This window comes from Piliocolobus tephrosceles, chromosome 9 (assembly GCF_002776525.5).
Source record: "Piliocolobus tephrosceles isolate RC106 chromosome 9, ASM277652v3, whole genome shotgun sequence".
Taxonomy (NCBI): domain Eukaryota; kingdom Metazoa; phylum Chordata; class Mammalia; order Primates; family Cercopithecidae; genus Piliocolobus; species Piliocolobus tephrosceles.
The window spans coordinates 37,501,591-37,520,716 of NC_045442.1; the positions used below are offsets into that span (position 1 = coordinate 37,501,591).

At 44.0% G+C, this 19,126-nt stretch overlaps 1 protein-coding gene across 2 annotated transcripts in view; it reads left to right on the forward strand.

Moving 5' to 3' along the window:
- The window catches only part of BLNK (B cell linker), a 78,090-nt gene that overhangs the window by 21,412 nt on the left and 37,552 nt on the right, over nt 1-19,126 (forward strand). For both annotated transcript variants that reach the window (XM_023206268.3, XM_023206267.3), the window contains exons 2-4: nt 1,484-1,549; nt 6,011-6,060; nt 17,855-17,895. In XM_023206268.3, coding sequence (XP_023062036.1) covers nt 1,484-1,549; nt 6,011-6,060; nt 17,855-17,895 — 157 coding nt within the window. The remainder of the gene's footprint in view (nt 1-1,483; nt 1,550-6,010; nt 6,061-17,854; nt 17,896-19,126) is intronic.

Genomic DNA, 19,126 nt, shown 5'->3' on the forward strand with positions numbered 1-19,126 from the left:
AAATCTTGACAGATATTGATTGTAACAATTTACCTTCTCAAAACTGGATATTATCATTCTTGTTGTGTTTTGCCAGTCTGATAGGCGAAAAGACATCTTACTGTTGTTTTGATTTCAATTTGTTTAAATATAAGTGATGTTCAATATCTTTTCATTGGTCTATTGGCCACTTGTATTTGTTTTCTGTTAGCTGTGTGTTCATATCTTTTGCTCATTTTTTCTATTGAATTATTTCTCTTTTTCTTACTGAGTTGTAAGATTTCTTTGTAAATCAAGAAAGGCTGGTGCAAAAATAATCGTAGTTTTTGCCATTACTTTTAGTGGCAAAAACCGTGATTACTTTTGCAGCAACCTAATATGTTGTTCTTATTATTATTACTATATGTTGCAAATTTTTCTTCCAGCATGTCATTTATCTTTTGATTTGGTACATATTGTTACCAGTGGAGGGTCTTGACTACCTGTCTTCCAGGTTCTTGGCATTTTGAACAAAGAATTGGACAAACTGCACAAACAAAGCAACAAAAGAATAAAGCAATGAAAGCAGAGATTTATGGAAATGAAAGTACACTCCACAGAGTGGGAATGGGCTTGACCAAGTGGCTCAACAGCGCTGGTTACAGAATTTTCCAGGGTTTAAAAACCTTTAGGGGTTTCCCATTGGTTACTTGGTTACATCCTATGTAAGTGAAGGAGTGGCCCACGACCAGTCTGATTGGTTGCAGAAGGTGATCAATCAGAGGCTGAAGTGAAGGTACCAAGTTACACAGGAAGACTTGGCCTGGGACCAGTCTGATTGGTTACAGGAGGGGACCAATCAGAGGCACTTTCCATTTTTCATCTATAACACAGTGCAAAGGTAGTAGCCTCTGATCTTTTTGTTGCTTGGGCATGGAGATGTGGGGTTTTCCTTTTGATTCAGTTCTAGGCAGTCAGTGCAAACTGGCCTTAGGTTTCCTGCCTCCAGACCCTATTCTCCTGCCTCAATATTACTTTTTGTTCTACAGAAGTTTCAAATATCAGTCAGATTTAATAGTCATTTTCTTTGTGACTCCTAGGTAGGAGTAACTTTTAAATGGAAGTTTTAATAGATACTACCTACTAACATTTAACAAAAAAGAACCTTGGGCCTGATTGAAGCCTCTCTGTGTCCACAGAGTAGCACCTATCTTCATAATGTAGATGCTCTAAGACAATGAGCAAGGAATCAGAATATCTTTCTTCACAGCCTGAGACTGGCCCAGACATCCCAACGGAGGGGTACATAGCCCAGTGACCACAGTCCTTATACAATCAGTCATGCTTCTCCTTTGCTAAAGTAGCAGATGGTCAATTTAATTAAATACAATATAATTCATCCTGTTTGGAGGTTGTTTTGGTAGGGTTCTTCCCCCTTCTTTTTTGTATTTGAGAAGAGTAGAAGACTTCTTTTAAAAAGTCAGGCTGGTTATTAGTATCTTATGTTTAATTTTGTTTTTTACAGGCAGCTTCAAAAGATGGTCCATGATATTAAAAACAATGAAGGTGGAATAATGAATAAAATCAAAAAGTAAGTTTGACTCTCTTTAAATACTTAGTTATATAAAATAAGTCAACATGTGCTACATGGAAGAAAACAAATTTCTCTGCTACCTGGATGAGAAGTTTCAACCTTTTTAGCACGTAACCCTTCTTTATTATTGGCTGGAATCCATGGTGGCTGGGTCTACATTCTGGAACAGGACAAGTGAGTGTGGTGGTACTCAGTGGTCTTTGATTTTCCTTCTCACTGCAGGGAAGGTGAGCTATGCCCATTCAAGGTGCCTAACAAATGTCAAAGCAGGAAAATCATTCCTATAACCATTTAGCTAAGGGCTATGAAAACATGTATGGAGAAATCCAAATGAAAAGTTATAAAACACAGCCCTAGCTTCTTCAAGATGCCATGTGAGTTTTCCCTTTTTTTCTTTTCTTTTTTTTTTTTTTTTTGAGGCGGAGTTTCACTCTTGTTGCCCAGGCTGAAGTGCAATGGCACAATATTAGCTCACCACAACCTCCACGTCTGGGTTCAAGAGATTCTCTTGCCTCGGCCTCCCAAGTAGCTGGAATTACAGGCACTTCCCACCATACCTGGCTAATTTGGTATCTTTAGTAGAGACAGGATTTCTCCATGTTGGTCAGGCTGGTCTTGAACTCCCAACCTCAGGTGATCCGCCCACCTCAGCCTCTCAAAGTGCTGGGATTATAGGCCTGAGCCATAGCACTCAGCCAGTTTTCCATATTTTGATTTTTGCTTTTCGAATTATTACCTTAAAATGAACTTTTCAGTTGGCACTTGGAGAGGGAAAGCTAGCATCTCAAAACTTCTTGTACATCAAAAACTCTTAAGCTTTTTTCTTTAAAAGAGAATAAAAATTGTACATATCTGCATTTCCTACTCAAAATCTAAGGTAGATGTACATACCTTAGTAGGTCTTATATACCTTAGTATATAAGTCTCTTTCAAGAGAAAATGGGAAATGGTATTCTCTTAAGTCTTTATATTTTTTAAATAAAACTAATACAGATTCACCAGGGAAAAAAATCAAAGTGGCAAGAATTGTATGAAGTCAAAAATCTCCCATTTCCTTATATCTCCATCTTAACCCACTCCCCAGAAAGGGACATTGTCATGGTAAGTTCAATGTGTGTATATATATGTATGTATGTGTGTATAAGTATGTATATATGTATGTATGTGTGTGCTTAAACATACATACACTGCCATTGTACATAATATACACATACATTTTTGTCATAAATGGTATCATAGTGCATACGCCATTCTACCAATTTGCTTTGTTGGTTTTACTTAAGCTATTTCATGGACATTTTTATTTGTTAGTAAGTAAAAATTAACCACATTCTTTTCTGAACTGATGATTTAATAGTCTACCTTAAATGTATTACAATTCAATTAACTAGCTGTATATTGGTGGTCATCTTTGAGGGCAGATTTGAATTTAAACTGGTATAACATTTATGGAGAGGAATTTGATAATAGCAATCAAAATTCTCTGGTTGTTTCTTCCAATTTAAATGTCATGAATAATACTTTAATACATGTTCATTGCAGACCTTGAATATACCAGTAGGCTAACTTCCTAAAATGAAATTTCCAAATAGAAGGAGTTGTGTCCTTAAAGTTTTTATTGCTATTACCAAATTTTTCTCCCCAAATTTTGGACCAAAAAATAGTATAGAGAAGTTCATTTCTCTATACATTCAAAACAGCATCCTTATTCTTTTTAACCTATGCTAACATTAAAAATAAGAAATGACTTTTGGTGGTATTTCCAGACTATGAAATGTAAATGAGTCTCTATGCACAAGTGATCATCATAAAACATAAAACACAAGCCTTCTGCTTGTGAGGTGGTGGTCATCTTACAGAGGAGAATTTGGCTTCACGTTCTGTCTGGTGACTGGGAGACGTGTGTGATGATTTTCACTTGTTATTTCTGCTACAGATAGAATCTCATTCTTTTTGAGACAGTCCTTGTTAAAATCACTAGCAATTCTGGTTGCCAGTTTTGCAACACACCAGTTCTCAATAACATGAAGCCTCTACATAAAATGTTTCTCTATTCCGTGCCCCCAGTTGCCAGTTTTACAATACAGCAGTTCTCAATAACATGAAGCCTCTGCATAAAGTGTCTTTCTATTCCATGGCCAGTCATATTTATAGCAGCAGTGGAGCTCGAGTTTTTGCTAACAGCCTCTATTTCAAACACTCTGCCCATTGGATGACCAAAGCACTTTTATATGACAAACCATGTTCTTCTCAGCCTGGAAATTATGGCCACCATAGTCATTACCCCGGGTGACGTCAGGGGCCCTTTAGCTCAAAGTGACTTGCAGTTACACTTTTACTTGAAGCCAGGCCACAGGTGCTACCCTGAAAGGAGGAAGCACGCTTGAACACGCTGGTTCCCTAACACAAGACTGTGACAGAGTTTTCACTGGTCTATGGTCACGTGAGAAAATAAGGACCACGAAGTGTTGGGGGTTGTGTGCAGCAGCCAGCTACAGAGTAAAGTTCAACTACGCCTTTTATTCCTAGTGTTGAGTGGCCAACAGTCCTTTAGTGAGTTTTTCCTTTATTCTGAGATGATTTGGGGGTGTTAAAATATCCTTCCTTTTCTTTTATGAAATGATAGTAATAATGGAAACAGGTGGTTTGTGCTTTTGGAAATTTTACTATTCCTTTTTTTTTTTGAGATGGGGTCTTGCTCTATCGCCCAGGCTGGAGTGCAGTGGCACCATCTAGGCTCACTGCAAGCTCTGCCTCCCGGGTTCACGCCATTCTCCCGCCTCAGCCTCCCGAGCAGCAGGGACCACAGATGCCCGCCACTGCACCCGGCTAATTTTTTGTACTTTTAGTAAAGATGGGGTTTCACTGTGGTCTCGATCTCTTGACCTTGTGATCCGCCCGCCTCGGCCTCCCAAAGTGCTGGAATTACAGGCATGAACCACGGACCATGAAATTTTACTATTCCTTGAACCAACCTGGGCACTAGACCCTGTTTTGTTTTTGTTTTTCTTCCTTGCAACATCTTGGACGATCTCTGTCTCTATACCTCATCATGGACTTAATGATAGTATCTTCCCAGCCCACCCTGCTGGCTTGCAAGGAGAATTGAATGAAATAATAGATATGGAGAGCCTATGAAAAAAAGAAAACCAGAATTTCTATGTAAATATATGTATTGTTATTTTTGCAAATTACAATTTTGGTTCATAAATCCTTTTTGTGTGTGTTTTTTAATCAAACACAAATTTCTATGCTCCTTTTTTTTCGAAACATGAAATGTTTGTATATAATAGCAGTTATACTGCTTCTATAGAAGATATGATATTTTGGTAAATAAAGGCTACTGGATATGTTTTATTTATGTATATTTTATATTTCATTAAACAAATAATTCTCAGTTAAAATAGGTAATAATTATTAAAAATAATTGACTGTAAACCTTACTCATTTCAAGTAGTGGAAAGGGAGGTATCAGAACTTACAAAACTTGGAATAGTTTTCTCAAATGTAATTTCAATTTTCTTCTTTTATTGAATGAGGAAGGATTGTGACTTTTAGCACATTTCATATGTGCATAAAGGTACTAAAGTAGTTTTGAGAGTGCTTAAAACAAGTTGAATACTAAATATGCTAAGTCTCATAATCTCCAATCTTGAGACACTCACTGTTCACTTGTTTGGCTTTTTTTCTTTTTAAAGACAGTGTCTCGCTCTGTCGCCCAAGCTGGAGTGCAGGGGCGTGATCATGGCTCACTACAGCTTTGACATCTGGGGCCCAAGTGATCCTCCCACCTTAGCCCCTCAAGTAGCTGGGACCACAGGTGCATGCCACCATGTCTGGTTCATTTTGTTTATTTTTTTGTAGAGATGAAGTCTCACTATGTTACCCAGGCTGGTTTTGAACTCCTAGGTACAAGTGATCCTCCTGCCTTGGCCTCCCAAAGTGCTGGGATTAGAGAAATGAGCCAGTGTGTCTGGCTTAGTTGCATTTTTTAAAATGGTGCAAAAATAATTTTAGCCCAACCTACAACCAAAATACTTATTGTAGCTGATTTTTTCCTGTTAAACATTTCTAAGTCATTAAAATATAGCTCATCTTATCTTACCTTCTTATCAACACTTAACTTGCCAATCAATCAACACTTATCTTCCTTGAACCTCTGAACTCAGTGCTTACTATTATCATATTCTGACCTCTCTGAGCCCTTCTCCACCTGACTTCACCTTTGCCAAGTCATAGCCACATTGTGCATTCACTGGGTAGACTGGGAGAGGTGGAAAACCCCTGACTGAGGGCTTCACTACATTTACAATACATCAAATCTGTCCATTGATGGGTCCAAGAGAAGATATTATGCTATTAGTTGTCTATCTATTATTTCTATATCATCTTGTAGCATTGGCTTTGACCATCCTTGTTCTGCTCACTGACCTTTTGTCCCATGGTTGTTACCTCCAGGCTAAAAGTCAAAGCACCTCCAAGTGTTCCTCGAAGGGACTACGCTTCAGGTAAGGTATTTCTCAGATACTTTAACTGACTCTTGACTAATTTAATGTTCATATTTACATTTACGCTTATGGAAAGGGAAATCTGCTATCCTCATTTGAAAACAAAAGGTATATTTCCTAATTTCAAGAATGACTGAATCTATTAGGCATTTGACTATAGTGGAGATGTAGTTTTTTATCCATCCATCTACCCACCTATTTGTTGGTCACTTATTAAACATCTTCCATGCGCCAGGTACCCACAGATCTGAGGCAGGAATACAGTGCTAAAAGTTAAAGATAGACTCTACATTTGAGGAATTTATAGTCTAGAAGGGAAGACAGATTATTGTTATTAGTCTGTTTTCACACTGCTGATAAAGACATACCCAAGACTGGGTAATTTATAAAGAAAAAGAGGTTCAATGGACTCACAGTTTCACATGGCTGGGGAGGCCTCACAATCATAATGGAAGGCAAAAGGCATGTCTTACCTGGTGGCAGCAGGGTAGAATGAGAGCCAAGAGAAAGGGAAACCCCGGATAAAATCATCAAATTTTGTGAGACTTATTCACTGCCACCAGAACGATACAGGGGAAACTGCACCCATGATTCAATTATCTCCTACAAGGTCCCTGCCACAACATGTGGGAATTCTGGGAGCTACAACTCAAGATTAAATTTGGGAGGTACACAGCCAAACCATATCAATTATGTTAAAAGTATTTATAGGCCCAAGTGCAGTGGCTCACACCTGCAATCCTAGCATTTTTGGGAGGCTGAGGAAGGCAGATTGCTTGAGCCCAGGAGTTTGAGATCAGCCTGGGCAACATGGCAAAACCCTGTCTCTACAAAAAGTGCAACTTATCCAGGTGTGGTGGCATACACCTGTAGTCCCAGCTACTTGGGAGGTTGAGGTGGGAGGATCACTGAGGTCGAGGCTGCAGTGCACTGTGATCATGCTACTGCAATCCAGCCAAGGTAACAGAGTGAGACCCTGTCTCAAATTAAAAAACAGAAAAGAAAAGAAAAGTAATTACAATCCAGTGATAGGGGAAGCACAGAGTTCTTTGGAATTCCACAGCAGCACTACTGAATCTAATCTGTGGCTGGGACTGTGGGGGAAGTGGGGAAGAAACGACTTCCTCCATCAAAAGTTGTTTAAATTGATACTTGAGGATTGTTGAAGGGGTGGGGGTAATAAATTATTGCTGGCACATTGCTGACACTCAGTCCTCTCCAAATTTAGCCTGTAACCTCATTCCAGCCAAGATCAACTTTGGCAGGAAAGAAGGGTTAGTTTTGAGATTTGTAGTGTTTCTGGCAGTGGTGAGCCAAGTAAAATATTCAACACGCTTTTCTTTATTAGAACAAATACCTTGGAGGTTAGTTTTAAAATATCTTTCTATAGCATTAAATATAAAGATTTCCTGAATATCCCTCAGTGAAAACCACAGAGCTACAGACATCATTGATGATTCTCAACAGGGAAACAGCCTAAAACCAAACCATAACCTTAAATGATGCTTACTATTTTATTTTATTTTTTTGCCACTGATCAAGATAGTAATAAGTCAGACAGTGCAGTTCCTCCAAAGCAAATCTTATCACACTGAGAAATGCTGACCAACCTGCCCAAGTCTGGTTACAGGCCTGTTGGACCACTCATTAATTCACAGAGTATTTATTGGCATCACCCTGCCAATTAGTCAGCAAGTTTAGACAGTTGTTCAGGGGATGCCAGTACAGTTTGGCACTAAAAGAGGGACCCTGTTCCGGGCTTTAATATCTACTTAATCAATAAGTCAAGGAAGCTTCCTAGTTACATGAGAACAAACACATTCTTCTTTCCAAGTTCTAAATAAAGAAAAGAAACTAAAACAGACTAAACCTGTTAAAGAACTAAAGAAGTTTGATGGGAAAATGATAAAATCATGGAGTCTTGGGTTTAAAAGGAACCTCAGAGGTCATGTACACCAATATCTGATCCAGGGCTTAACCCCTATCCCACCACCATGCTCCTCCACGCACAAGGCCCAGCTTCTGCTTGGACCCTTTCTGTGATAGTTTCCCATGGTCTGGCAAGGGGCAGATGGCCCTGGCTGGATATAAATACAATCCATTTCCTTGTGGCTTCCTATGTCTGTCCTGATGGCCACACAGTTCAAGCCTTTAAATATTAAGAAAAGTAGAGCCAGGCACAGTGGCTCACACCTGTAATTCCAGCACTTTGGGAGGCCAAGATGGGAGGGTCGCTTGAGGCCAGGAGTTTAAGACCAGCTTGGTCAATATAGCGAGATCCCATTTCTTAAAATACGAGAAAAAAAATTAAGAAAAATAGAAATAGAATTGTCCTGTGCAACTTCAAAGGAGAGAATTAAGAAGTTAGGTCATTTGAGTGGTTTCTTCTCTGGGATAAACATCTCCAGGTGATTCAGCTGTTTCACACATTTTCTGATTCATTCAACACGTGTTTCGTGAGCGTGTCCTGTGTGACTCTCACTGTGCTAGATCTGAAGTGGGGAACAAAATACCATCCCTGACCTTACAGTGCTGAATGACTAGTGGGGAGTCAGATAAGAAACAAGAAAGCAAACAGGTAAATATAAATTAGCAAACATGGTACCTGCTGTGAGGGAAAATGGAAGGGTGCAATGATGGCGAATCCGTCTGGGGTAGGAGAAGAGCTTCGGTGGTCTGGGAAGGTCTGTCTGAGAAGATGACATTTAATTCGAGAATTCGGGGACAAATGTGCAGGAATATTTGCCACTTTTAGATGAACCAACAGCATCAGAGATGCTGGACACAGATGCCAGGAGTTCAGAGTCAATTGTTGGAAACCCAAGTGGACTGACATATCTGATTTCGGGGTGGACATCTCTCCTGATTGTCCCCTCACACTCACTAGTCTGCCTGCTCATCTACTCACCCAGGCCCTCTCCTTCCCCTCTATTTCTGCTTGGGGAAAAGGGAGGTAGAATCCATCTATTATTCATCCTTTTGCCTAACCCACACACCTTGGGCTCAACCTTGATGCCTCCTTTTCCCTCACCCTCTACAAAAATTAATCTCCAAATCTCATTGATTTGCTCTTAAATGCCTCTTAAATATTTTTTCCCTCTCTATTCCCATTGCTACAGCTAAGGCCTTCATCATCTCTTGCCTGTCCTAGGGTAGAAGGCTCTAAGTAATCTGCTTAATTCCTGATTGTATGTGGTCCTCTCAACTTCCACCAGAAAATTGTTCTGAAATAAAATTCTCTTTAAAACTTTTCATGGCTCTACAACACCAACAAGAGGAACTGCAAACCACTGAGCCCCCACACAAGGTCTTTCAGTGTCTAGCCACTAACTGGCTGTGTAACCTTGGGCAACTCATGCTCCTTTCCTCATCTATATTATGCAGGCCTGAACTAGAAGATCTGTCATGTCCGCTCTAATACTAACTGTTCTGCACTCCTGCAGAAACACAGATCTCTGGGGCTCAGGGCCCAGTGATGAAGTGAGCCTCTCCTAATATTCCCTGGCTTTAGGAATTCACATCTTCCAATCTCCCTGATGCTCTGAAGTGTTCTTTTTTTTTTTTTGTCCTCAGACACCTGCTCCCTTTGCCTGGAACCCTTCCAAATAGTCTTGATGTCAGAACATTTAATCTCTCCTGGAATGCAGAAGTGTGGCCCAACACAGTCTTCTAAGCCTTTGCAACACAAAGTTTGATTCCCAGCCTGACAGCATCAACCTCATGTGGACCTTGTTAGAAATGCAGAATCTTGGCTCCAACCTAGAACTACTGCATCAGAATTTACATTTTAGCAAGATCTCCAGGGGATTTGAATGTAAATCACACTTAAGAAACCCTGCTATAAACCATCATCTCTGTCCCTATTGCCTTTCCTGAACTGAAAGACAAGTAGATTTTACTACCTCAGCCCCTGACCTCTGCAAATCCATTGATTTCCAGGGTCTCAGAAATGCATGTTATTGCTTTGCCAGATGACTGGGGCCTTGCGCAGTTTCCGCTGCTCTTACGCTCAATCCCCGGATATGGTCCAAAACCACCATCACCACCTGCAGTTAGCATCCTCACTTACCGTTCTCTCCCCAACCCCAGCTCATGTCCCAGGAGCATTTCCAGCTGCTTCCCCTGAGCCTTGAGGTTTCTGCACAGCTGCATGACCAGGGCCTCAGAAATCAGCCCTGAGAGCTCCTCCTGAACCTGGGGAATCTTCAGGACCTTGGAAGCCCTAGTGTGTGGAGGCCAGAGCCTACCAGACCTCCTGAGCCTGGGAGGCCAATCATGTGCCCTTTGGAGCACTTGATCCACCAAAGGCTCCTGAAATGCTCCAGCCATTTTCCCCCCACACGCTGGATTTATGTCCTCTTTCCAGTTCTGGAAAGAAATGGCTCCCCCAAACCGTCTAAGCCAAGAGTGTGTTGACCTTGGTGATGCTGACCTTCAGAGAGCAGAGGATAGAAAGGACCAGCAACTGTCCCTGCAGGAGGTCAGTAGAAGAGTCACCATAGCCCCTTCCCTAGTTAGAGTACAGAAGGACAAAGCTTGAATTACACAAAGAATGGAGACCTGGGTCTCCTCCAGGGATGCAGGTCACGCCGGTGTGGAGCCTGCTGCCTTCAGTTCAGACCCAGTAATCCCAGTTCAGTCTTTCCCTGAGGAGGAAACATCGCCCTTAAGGAACTGCTGGCCCACTGGGCAGACTGCATTGCCCCAAGCAGCTGGCATTGCTGTGGGAAGGGAAGATTCAAAATCTGTTGAGTATTGACTCTGTTCTGGGCATTAAGCTAAGCTCTTCACAGATATACCTCATTTAATCTTCTCATTGGCACCGTTATATAGAAATTACGATCTCTGTTTTGCAGATGAGGAAAACGTGTCTCAGGGACATTAAGTATCCTGTCCAAGGTGACTGCAGCCACTAAGAGGAAAACCCATCCCCGACTCCCATTTTGCCGCTCCTTGCTTTGACCCATGCTCAAGTGTTTACGTATTTGGGGGATACTTTTTCTTATTCTGAAGGCACTAGAGTTCCTGACATTAACACAAGAACTTGCTTCCCAGTTCCTGCGCTTTCACAGTTGAATGGCCTTCTGTATCTTTGAAGTCTGAGGTCTGGCTGGGGATGGAGGTCAGAGGGAGACCAGTCGTGGTGCCCGAGAGTCTGCTGGGATCACTGCAGATGCCTCATTGGTTATCCTACAAGGCCTTGAGGAGTCAGAACTGAACAGAGCCCCTCTCTTGCACTCTTGGGCTCTGATTGCCACTCTTGGGCTGTGATGGGGTGGCATCCCTGGGAGGTCCACCTGTGACTCTTCCTCTGGCTCTGCTATCATGCAGGGAGGAGATCAGAGCAAATATGGGGTGGAGGGGCGGCAAACTCACTTACGTGGAAAAAATTAAAATCCAGAGCAAAGAAGGCACTTGGACAGGGATTCTTGGGTAAATGCCCACACAGAAGTATGGGGCATGCATAACGATCCTTTGTCCACTAAAGAAGTGAGATTTAACATTGCTTTTGTCATGGCCCTGGTGCTCCCAGTGGAGCCAGCATTTACCGGGTTTTCTGTCTCCCTGTTCACATTCCCCTGGAGGTACTGGTCTTACACTGACATGGGAGAGCTACATCCAACATCAGTCCTGCCACAGGGAACTAAGAATAGAGGGATGACACTTGGGCTCAAAGGTATTTTAAAGCTTAGAAAGTCCTGAAAGATTGCCCAATTCAAGCTTCTCATTTTAGGAATAACTGGAGATCAGAGAGGCAAAGTGACTCCTGAGGTCATGTAGTGAGGTGATGGCTGAGCCAGGACTATAGCCCCCATTGCTGTACCCTCACCCCTCTGTTAATGATCCTGTGAAGGGATGAATAGACATACAGAAGAAGGGAGTTTCTGTAATGATAAGTATTTCTTTTTTCTTTTTTTGAGATGGGGTCTCACCCTGTCACCCAGGCTGGGGTGCAGGGGTGCAGTCATGGCTCACTGCAGCCTCAACCTCCTGGGCTCAAGTGATCCTCCTGCCTCAGCCTCCTGAGTAGCTGGGACCACAGGCATGTGCCACCATGCCTGGCTAATTTTCTAAAATATTTTTTGTAGAGACAGTGTCTCACTATGTTGTCCAGGATATTCTCAAATTCCTGGGCTCAAGCGATCCTCCTGCCCTGGCCTCCCAAAGTGATGGGATTACAGGTGTGAGCTCACTATGACCAGCCTAAGACGTTAAGTATTTAGACTCAGAACACCTCTCTCAGCCAGTCTGAATCTGGGTCTTGTCCTCAGTTCCTCACATTAAATCATGTCCCTTTCTCCTCTTAGGGCAGCACTGGTGGGGCTGGCCACCCGCCGCCTCACCTGCAGTCTCTGTAGTTCTGCTTTCTGTTCCTTTTTGGTGTCTGTCCCCACCACCACAACCGGCCCACCCTCCCTCTTTCCTTCCTTCTGTGTCCTGCTGCGGTCTTCCCGCTGGCTCCCTGTGTGCCACCACCTGCTCTGTCACGGGAGCAATGGGCAGGGTCTGGAGGCCAGGTAGCCTCCAGAGCAGGATCAGAGCTGCAGCTGAGGCAGAATGTCAGACATGCTGTGAAGCCCCCAGCATCTGCCCCAGGGGCTCTGGTGCTCCTATTGGCTCAGAAGTGAGAGGCTGGACTCACACTCCCTTTGCCCCAGCCACCACCACGGAGTTCTGTACTGTCCTTCCGGTCATCCCCTCCCATTCCCAAGACCCCCTGGTCTGGATCAGCTTTCATCTCTCTATGCCTGAGTTCCTAAACACCATCTTCATCAGCTCCCCATCTCAGCTTGTCACTGGAGCCTGCAGTGTCCACTGTGGCTGGAGCCCCCATTGGCTGGCAGCACATCAGGGTTGTGTGAGCGCTCAGCAGAATCTCCTGTCCCTCTCCAGCCCAGTGCATTCATTCTGCACTCATCTGCCTCTAAGCCCTGCTTCTGGGGCTGACACATAAGCCTCTCTCTCAGATGATGGAGGAGGACACACTCCTTCATCCTTACTGTCTCCTCCAAATCCTGCTCATCCTTCAAGGCTCCATTTGGCCCCACCTCGGGCACATGGCCTCATGCAAGTTTTTGGCTGTCACTGGGCACACCTTTCTCTGAACTTTCCCCGCTCCTGGCAATGATTCCAGGTGTGGGGACATTTCTCAGAAAACTACATGGCCCTGAGTTGTCCTCAGTCTCATGTGGTCATTCTTCTGGTCCTTAAATCTTTATTTGTATTATGCAGCGTGGCTTGGTGAGAAGACCCTGGACTTTGAGGTCCTTTAGGCCTGGGTTGGAATCCTGGCTTTGCTCCCTAAGCACTGTGTGAACTTGGAACAGTTTTGTAACTTGAGTGAGCCTCCAATTTCTGACCTGGGGATAGGAATACCAATCCTTTAGATTGTTCTGAGAACTGCAGAGACTGTAAGTTCATTGTAATAGCTAATATTCATTGAGCCCTTTACTCTATGTGAGATACTCTTCTAAGCACGATTGATAAGGTCCATTTTAGCAAAGGGGAAGCTGAAGCCCAGAGGTGAAGCAATTTAGCTAAGATCTCACTCCTAGAAAATGGCAGAATAAGGATTCTAAGTTAGGCAGTCAGACCGCAGAGCCTAAGCCCAAATAGGGGCTGCTGTGACCATTCTCACATCTCCTCGTGCCTGGTGCCGTACCCACAGGCCAGGGAGGGCTACATGAATCTTAAAACCTGGGTCAGGCAAAGGGAGGAGTCTTATGTGGCATGGGATTATGACATGGTAAATGGAGCATAAGCCCCAAACCAGGTAAACCACACCAGAGGAAGGGCTTTCGCTACAAGAGGGCCCTCCCAGGATCTCAGCTTCCTGGCAGAGACCATGGAATCACACACACAGAATCAAACCACCTGGCCCATATGAAGCTCGAACTTCTCCTCCTTCAAATTTTACTCACTACAATAGAGGCTTTCTTGGATCCATTTCTTTGTGGTAGCCATAGTGTGTGATTGACATGGGAGTGAATTAGAATCAGTGGTGTTTTGAGTATTAATTGAGGCATTCTTTGCAATGCTCAAGATGACGGTAACATTACTAAAGCATTACTGTGTGCCAGGCTTTGCTAAGAGCTTCACATGTATTCTGTCATTTGATTCTCACAAAAATAGGATGCAGGCACTGTTCTTATCTTTGCTTTACAGGTGAGGAAATGAAGCTTTAAACAATGTTAAATTATTGGTCCAAGACCAAGCAGCTTGTAAAGGGCAGAGCCAGGATTTGAACCTAGAAAGCCTGGCTCTAAAACAGCCACTTGTGCACGAAGCTTCCCAAGATACTGGAAAACTGACTACTGTTTTGGACCTAATACCCTGGACTCCCATGCTTTTTAGTCTTGGCAATTGCCCGTAAGGCTGTAACTTTATGAATATGATGCTGTGAGTTGCACTTGGGACTGGAAGTAGATAGGTCTCTCTAAGGATCAATGCAGCACCAACAAACAACCCCCATCCCATACCATATGACGCTTTTCTCTCTTTTCTGTCTCCATGTGCTGAGATGTCTGGATTGGGTCATTCTCGTTTCGCAAAGGTTTTATCTAAGTGCTCAGCAGAGGGCTAGGTGGCTCACATGAGATTTCAGCTGCAGGAGCCAACACAGCCTGGCTTCCAACCCAGCTCCCAGACTCACTAGCCATGTAGCCTCAGGCAGGTTTTACAACCTCTTTCAAAACCAAGTCTCTCTACTGTGAAATAAAGATAAAAATAACAGCTACCACATAGTGCTATTGTAAGAATATACTTTTAGAACACTTAGCCTGGCACCCAGCACACAGGAAATGTTCAGTAAGTGGAATCTATTGTTGCTGTCCTAATGTTCCTTTATTTAAGTCATTTAGTAGTTCACACTTTTATTAATACATTAATTACAAATGCAAAATTCTGCCCAGATGCAAAGTTAAATTAGATAGGCCTTACTTTCCAGTACAGCAAGACAGGAACAACTTAATCACAGCACAGGACAGAACAAAATACGTGTGACATCATGGTGCCACCAGCTTCCAAGAGGGCCCAGAAAAAGAAGCAATTGATTACGACAAGAGACTGGGGTAGACTTTGTGGAGGAGGAGTGATAGGGATTTCCATGGAAGAAGGAAGATGGGCTGGAGGAATGGCACGAGCAGAGCAGAGAATCAGCAAAGTGCACGACGGGAGGAGGAAGCTGTCTGGTGTTACTGTCAGTGAGCGTGGGAGCCTGCTGCAAGAAGTCGGTGGTGGGACAGAAGGCGGAGGCATTGAAAAGTGTTGACGCAGAACCTGGACTTGATTCCATAGGGAGTCACTGATGACTCTCAAGGAAAGGAACAGTGTAATCCAACCTTTATTTTAATAAAACAACTACAAACAGTAGGATGGATGGATTGGAGAATAAAGACAATGGAGACAGGGACACTAGTTAGATGGCTAATGCAGCTGCTTTCACCAAGGACTGATCATAAAGTAGGCCCCCACTCACTGAGAAAGGGTGGATCAAATGCAGTTATCCAGGCAGGGAAGTGGGTTTCATAAAGGCATTTTATAAAGGTTTCTACTTCAATGGTTGTTACAAAAACTCTTGCCATCTTAAGTGTTGATCTTCAGTGATCCCCAGACTTAAGGTATTAGAAACATATTGACCAGATGCGGTGGCCTACGCCTGTAATCCCAGCACTTTTGGAGGCAGAGGCGGGTGAGTCATTTGAACCCAGGAGTTCAAGACTAGCCTGGGCAACATGGCAAAACCCCATCTCTACAAAAAATACAGAAGTTAGCTGGGCATGGTGGCACGTGCCAGCTACTCAGGAGGCTGAGGAAGCAGGATTGCTTGCACCAAGGAGATTGAGGCTGCAGTGAGCCATGATCGTGCCACTGCACTCCCACCTGGGCCACAGAGTGAGACTATCTCAAAAAAAAAGAAGAAGAAGTAAAAGAAAAAGAAACGCACTCCCTCATTGTGCCAGGTGATCATATTGGGAAGAGGATTTATTCACCCAGTCTTCTAGAGTTTCTTGCCCAACCCCAATGATTGTAGTACACTCTAATTCGGCATTAGTCAACCCAAAGAATAATGTGTTAAGAATTCTTTTCTGTTCACGTCAAAGTGTGACCCATGTTTGGCTTATAGAGTAAGTCTCCTTCTATCATGTTTATCCCAAAAGAGGGTGCTGCTGCTGCCATTGCTTAAAATGTGGCCACTCTGATCCCACAGTCTCCTTCCTGACCCCATTTCACCTCTGCAATTCCTTTGCTGGTGCCTCTGGAGAACCCAAATGTTTGACTCTCTGGAGTCTGGTGGTCTGCTGTGGCAGGGGTAGAAATAGCAAAAACATAAAAATAAAACTAGAAAAGGTTCTGTTGAGGTTCTGGGGAATTTAGGAACATCCCCTGGGTCCTCTGTGGCAGTGGCTGCTCAGCGGGGCAGGAGGGAGCTGGGACCCTCTGCGGTGCTGTCATGGAGCCATTCTGCCACATGGGCCTGTGTCTGGTTCGTTCCTACACAGCAGAGTGAATCCCGTTTAACCTCGAAGGTCAGTTCATGTGATAGGCTACATGCTAAGTTTCTCATACTCTAAATGTGTTTTGGAGGGAAAGGGGTCAAATATTCGCCTGGGCTGTCAAAATTCAGACTTATTTTATTTTACAAGCTCATAAACTACTTAAGGACCACAACCTGTCATATCCATTTTTATATGCCTGTGCAGAGCCCAGGACGGCACCTCCTGCCCCTGCAGCGAGGTAGCACCATGTAGGGGCTCAGCGCATGCCTGTGGAAGGCAACCTGTGGGGTTCAACTCCTGGTTCTGCCATTTATTATACTATCTGACCTTGGGCACGTGACTTATCTTCTCTAGGTCTCAGTTTCCTCACAAAGTTTAGGTGATTTTTTTTTTTTTTTTCTGAGACAGAGTCTTACCCTGTCACCCCAGCTAGAGTGCAATGGCACAATCACAGTTCACTGCAGCCTCGACCCCCTGGGCTCAAGCAATCCTCCCGTCTCAGTCTGCCAAGTAGCTGGAACTACAGATGTGGACCACCACATCCAGCTAATCATTTTATTTTTTTGTAGAGATAGGGCCTTGCCATGTTGCCCAGACTGGTCTTGAACTCCTGGGCTCAAGCGACGTCCCCTGCCTTGGCCTCTCAAAGTGCTGAGACTACAGTGCTGGGATTACAGGCATAAGTCCAATGCCCAGACCCTCACAGGGTCTTTGAGAGGGTTAAAGGAGGACAAAGCTCTGGTAACATTGCCTGGCACATAGTAAAGCATTGGATAATTTTTTTTTTTTAACAAGAAAAGTCGAAGTTAGAGCCAGAGAGGATCATAGAAATGATCCCCTCATTGTATGGATCTGGAAACAGGCTCAGAGATGTTAGAGGTCTTGCCCACACTCCAACACATTTGAAACAGAACCTGGATAAGAACTTAGGTCTGTCTGATTCCCTGTCCAGTGCTCTTCCCATGATGCCATCCTCTGAAGTCCTTAGAAGCCAAGTAGTATGAATTGTAGGTCTCTACTGGGGGACCCAGAAATGTCCCTTAATAAAGCCCACACATGGATCAGATGCACATTGCTCTGCCCAGTGGGACTTCTCTCTATGCTTTGAGAATTCACATTTTTTAAAAAGTCAAAAGTAAATGAACATATGATTGTAGTAACGAACCCAAGGTCAAGTATATGGCACCAGAAAGCCCAAAGGGAAGGGAAGGCAGGTGCAAAGTATGTGTGGATGGGCTGGGGCTGGCCAGCTGAGGCTCACGCTTGTGCCTTCTGCTTCTCCCCTGCTGTTGCAGAGAGCCCCGCTGATGAAGAGGAGCAGTGGTCCGATGACTTTGTAAGTATTTGCTCCTGGAACCAGGAGGGCATCAGGGTCCCATGGGAGGCCTTTTGAAGGTCTTATTTCTGAATTACATGCTGGTGGTCAGCCGCACGTCCCAAGAGGGCAGACTTGGGAAGGTCACTACAGGCAAGGCATACTGCATACCAGCTGACTTGACTGGCACTCACTATGTGCCTGGCTAAGAGTTTTCCACACATAACCCCATTTAAACCTCACCACAGCCCTTTGAGGCTTATGCCCACCTTCAGTGCTGGTGTTCAGAGTACTCACTAGCACAGCCAAAACAGGTGTAAAAATGTTTAAATGTTTCCATATCAGTTGGCAAATGCCTTTGCCCTAAACTCCCCAGTGCCCCATCACTCCCTGATCCCCACCCAGGAGCCCTAAACGAACCAGCAACTAAAGAATAAGTGTCTGGCACATCAGGGGGCCTCCAGGACCAAGGTAGAGAAAGTTTCAGTCACTTGCAGTTCCACAATTCAAACCCAGGCCCTCAGATCTCAGGACCAGGCTCTTTGCCACCAAGGTGCTTGCTGTGATCAAGAGAACATTAGCAGAGCTCCGGAGGCCACAGAGTGAGAGAGAGAGGGACCTAGCCATGATGACACTGGGGATGTTGTATTGGAATTACTTCTTTGAGGTAGCTCTGAAATCTGCAAGCCCCTGTACTCGCTTCTCTCTTGGGCTGAGTGTTGTAGGGACAAGACATCCTAAAAACTTTTCTTCACAATAATTATTCCTCACTTATATCAAATCATCCAGAATGTTAGCCTGCTTCAACCTGTGAGTTTTAGATCTGGAAAGGTCCCAAGAAGCCTTGCATACAACCACATACCCATTTCACAGATAAGAAAACTGAGGCCAGGAGAATGAAAATCACGTGGAATGAGAACCCAGGACTCAGACCTCCAGTCCTGTGCCCAGCTCTGGGCTGTGCACACTGAATGAAAATCACGTGGAATGAGAACCCAGGACTCAGACCTCCAGTCCTGTGCCCAGCTCTGGGCTGTGCACACTATCTGGAGTTTATACAGAGTCTCAGGAGACAGGAAAAAGAAAAGAAAAGTGAGGGGAAGGGAGGGGTGACTTTTCTGCCCATCTCTTGGTCATGGAGCTCCTCCTGGGGCCCAGCCACCGCACCGCCCTGAGACACACTGCAGCTGCGCCCCCTGCTGGCTACACACACACACACACACACACACACACACACACACACACACACACA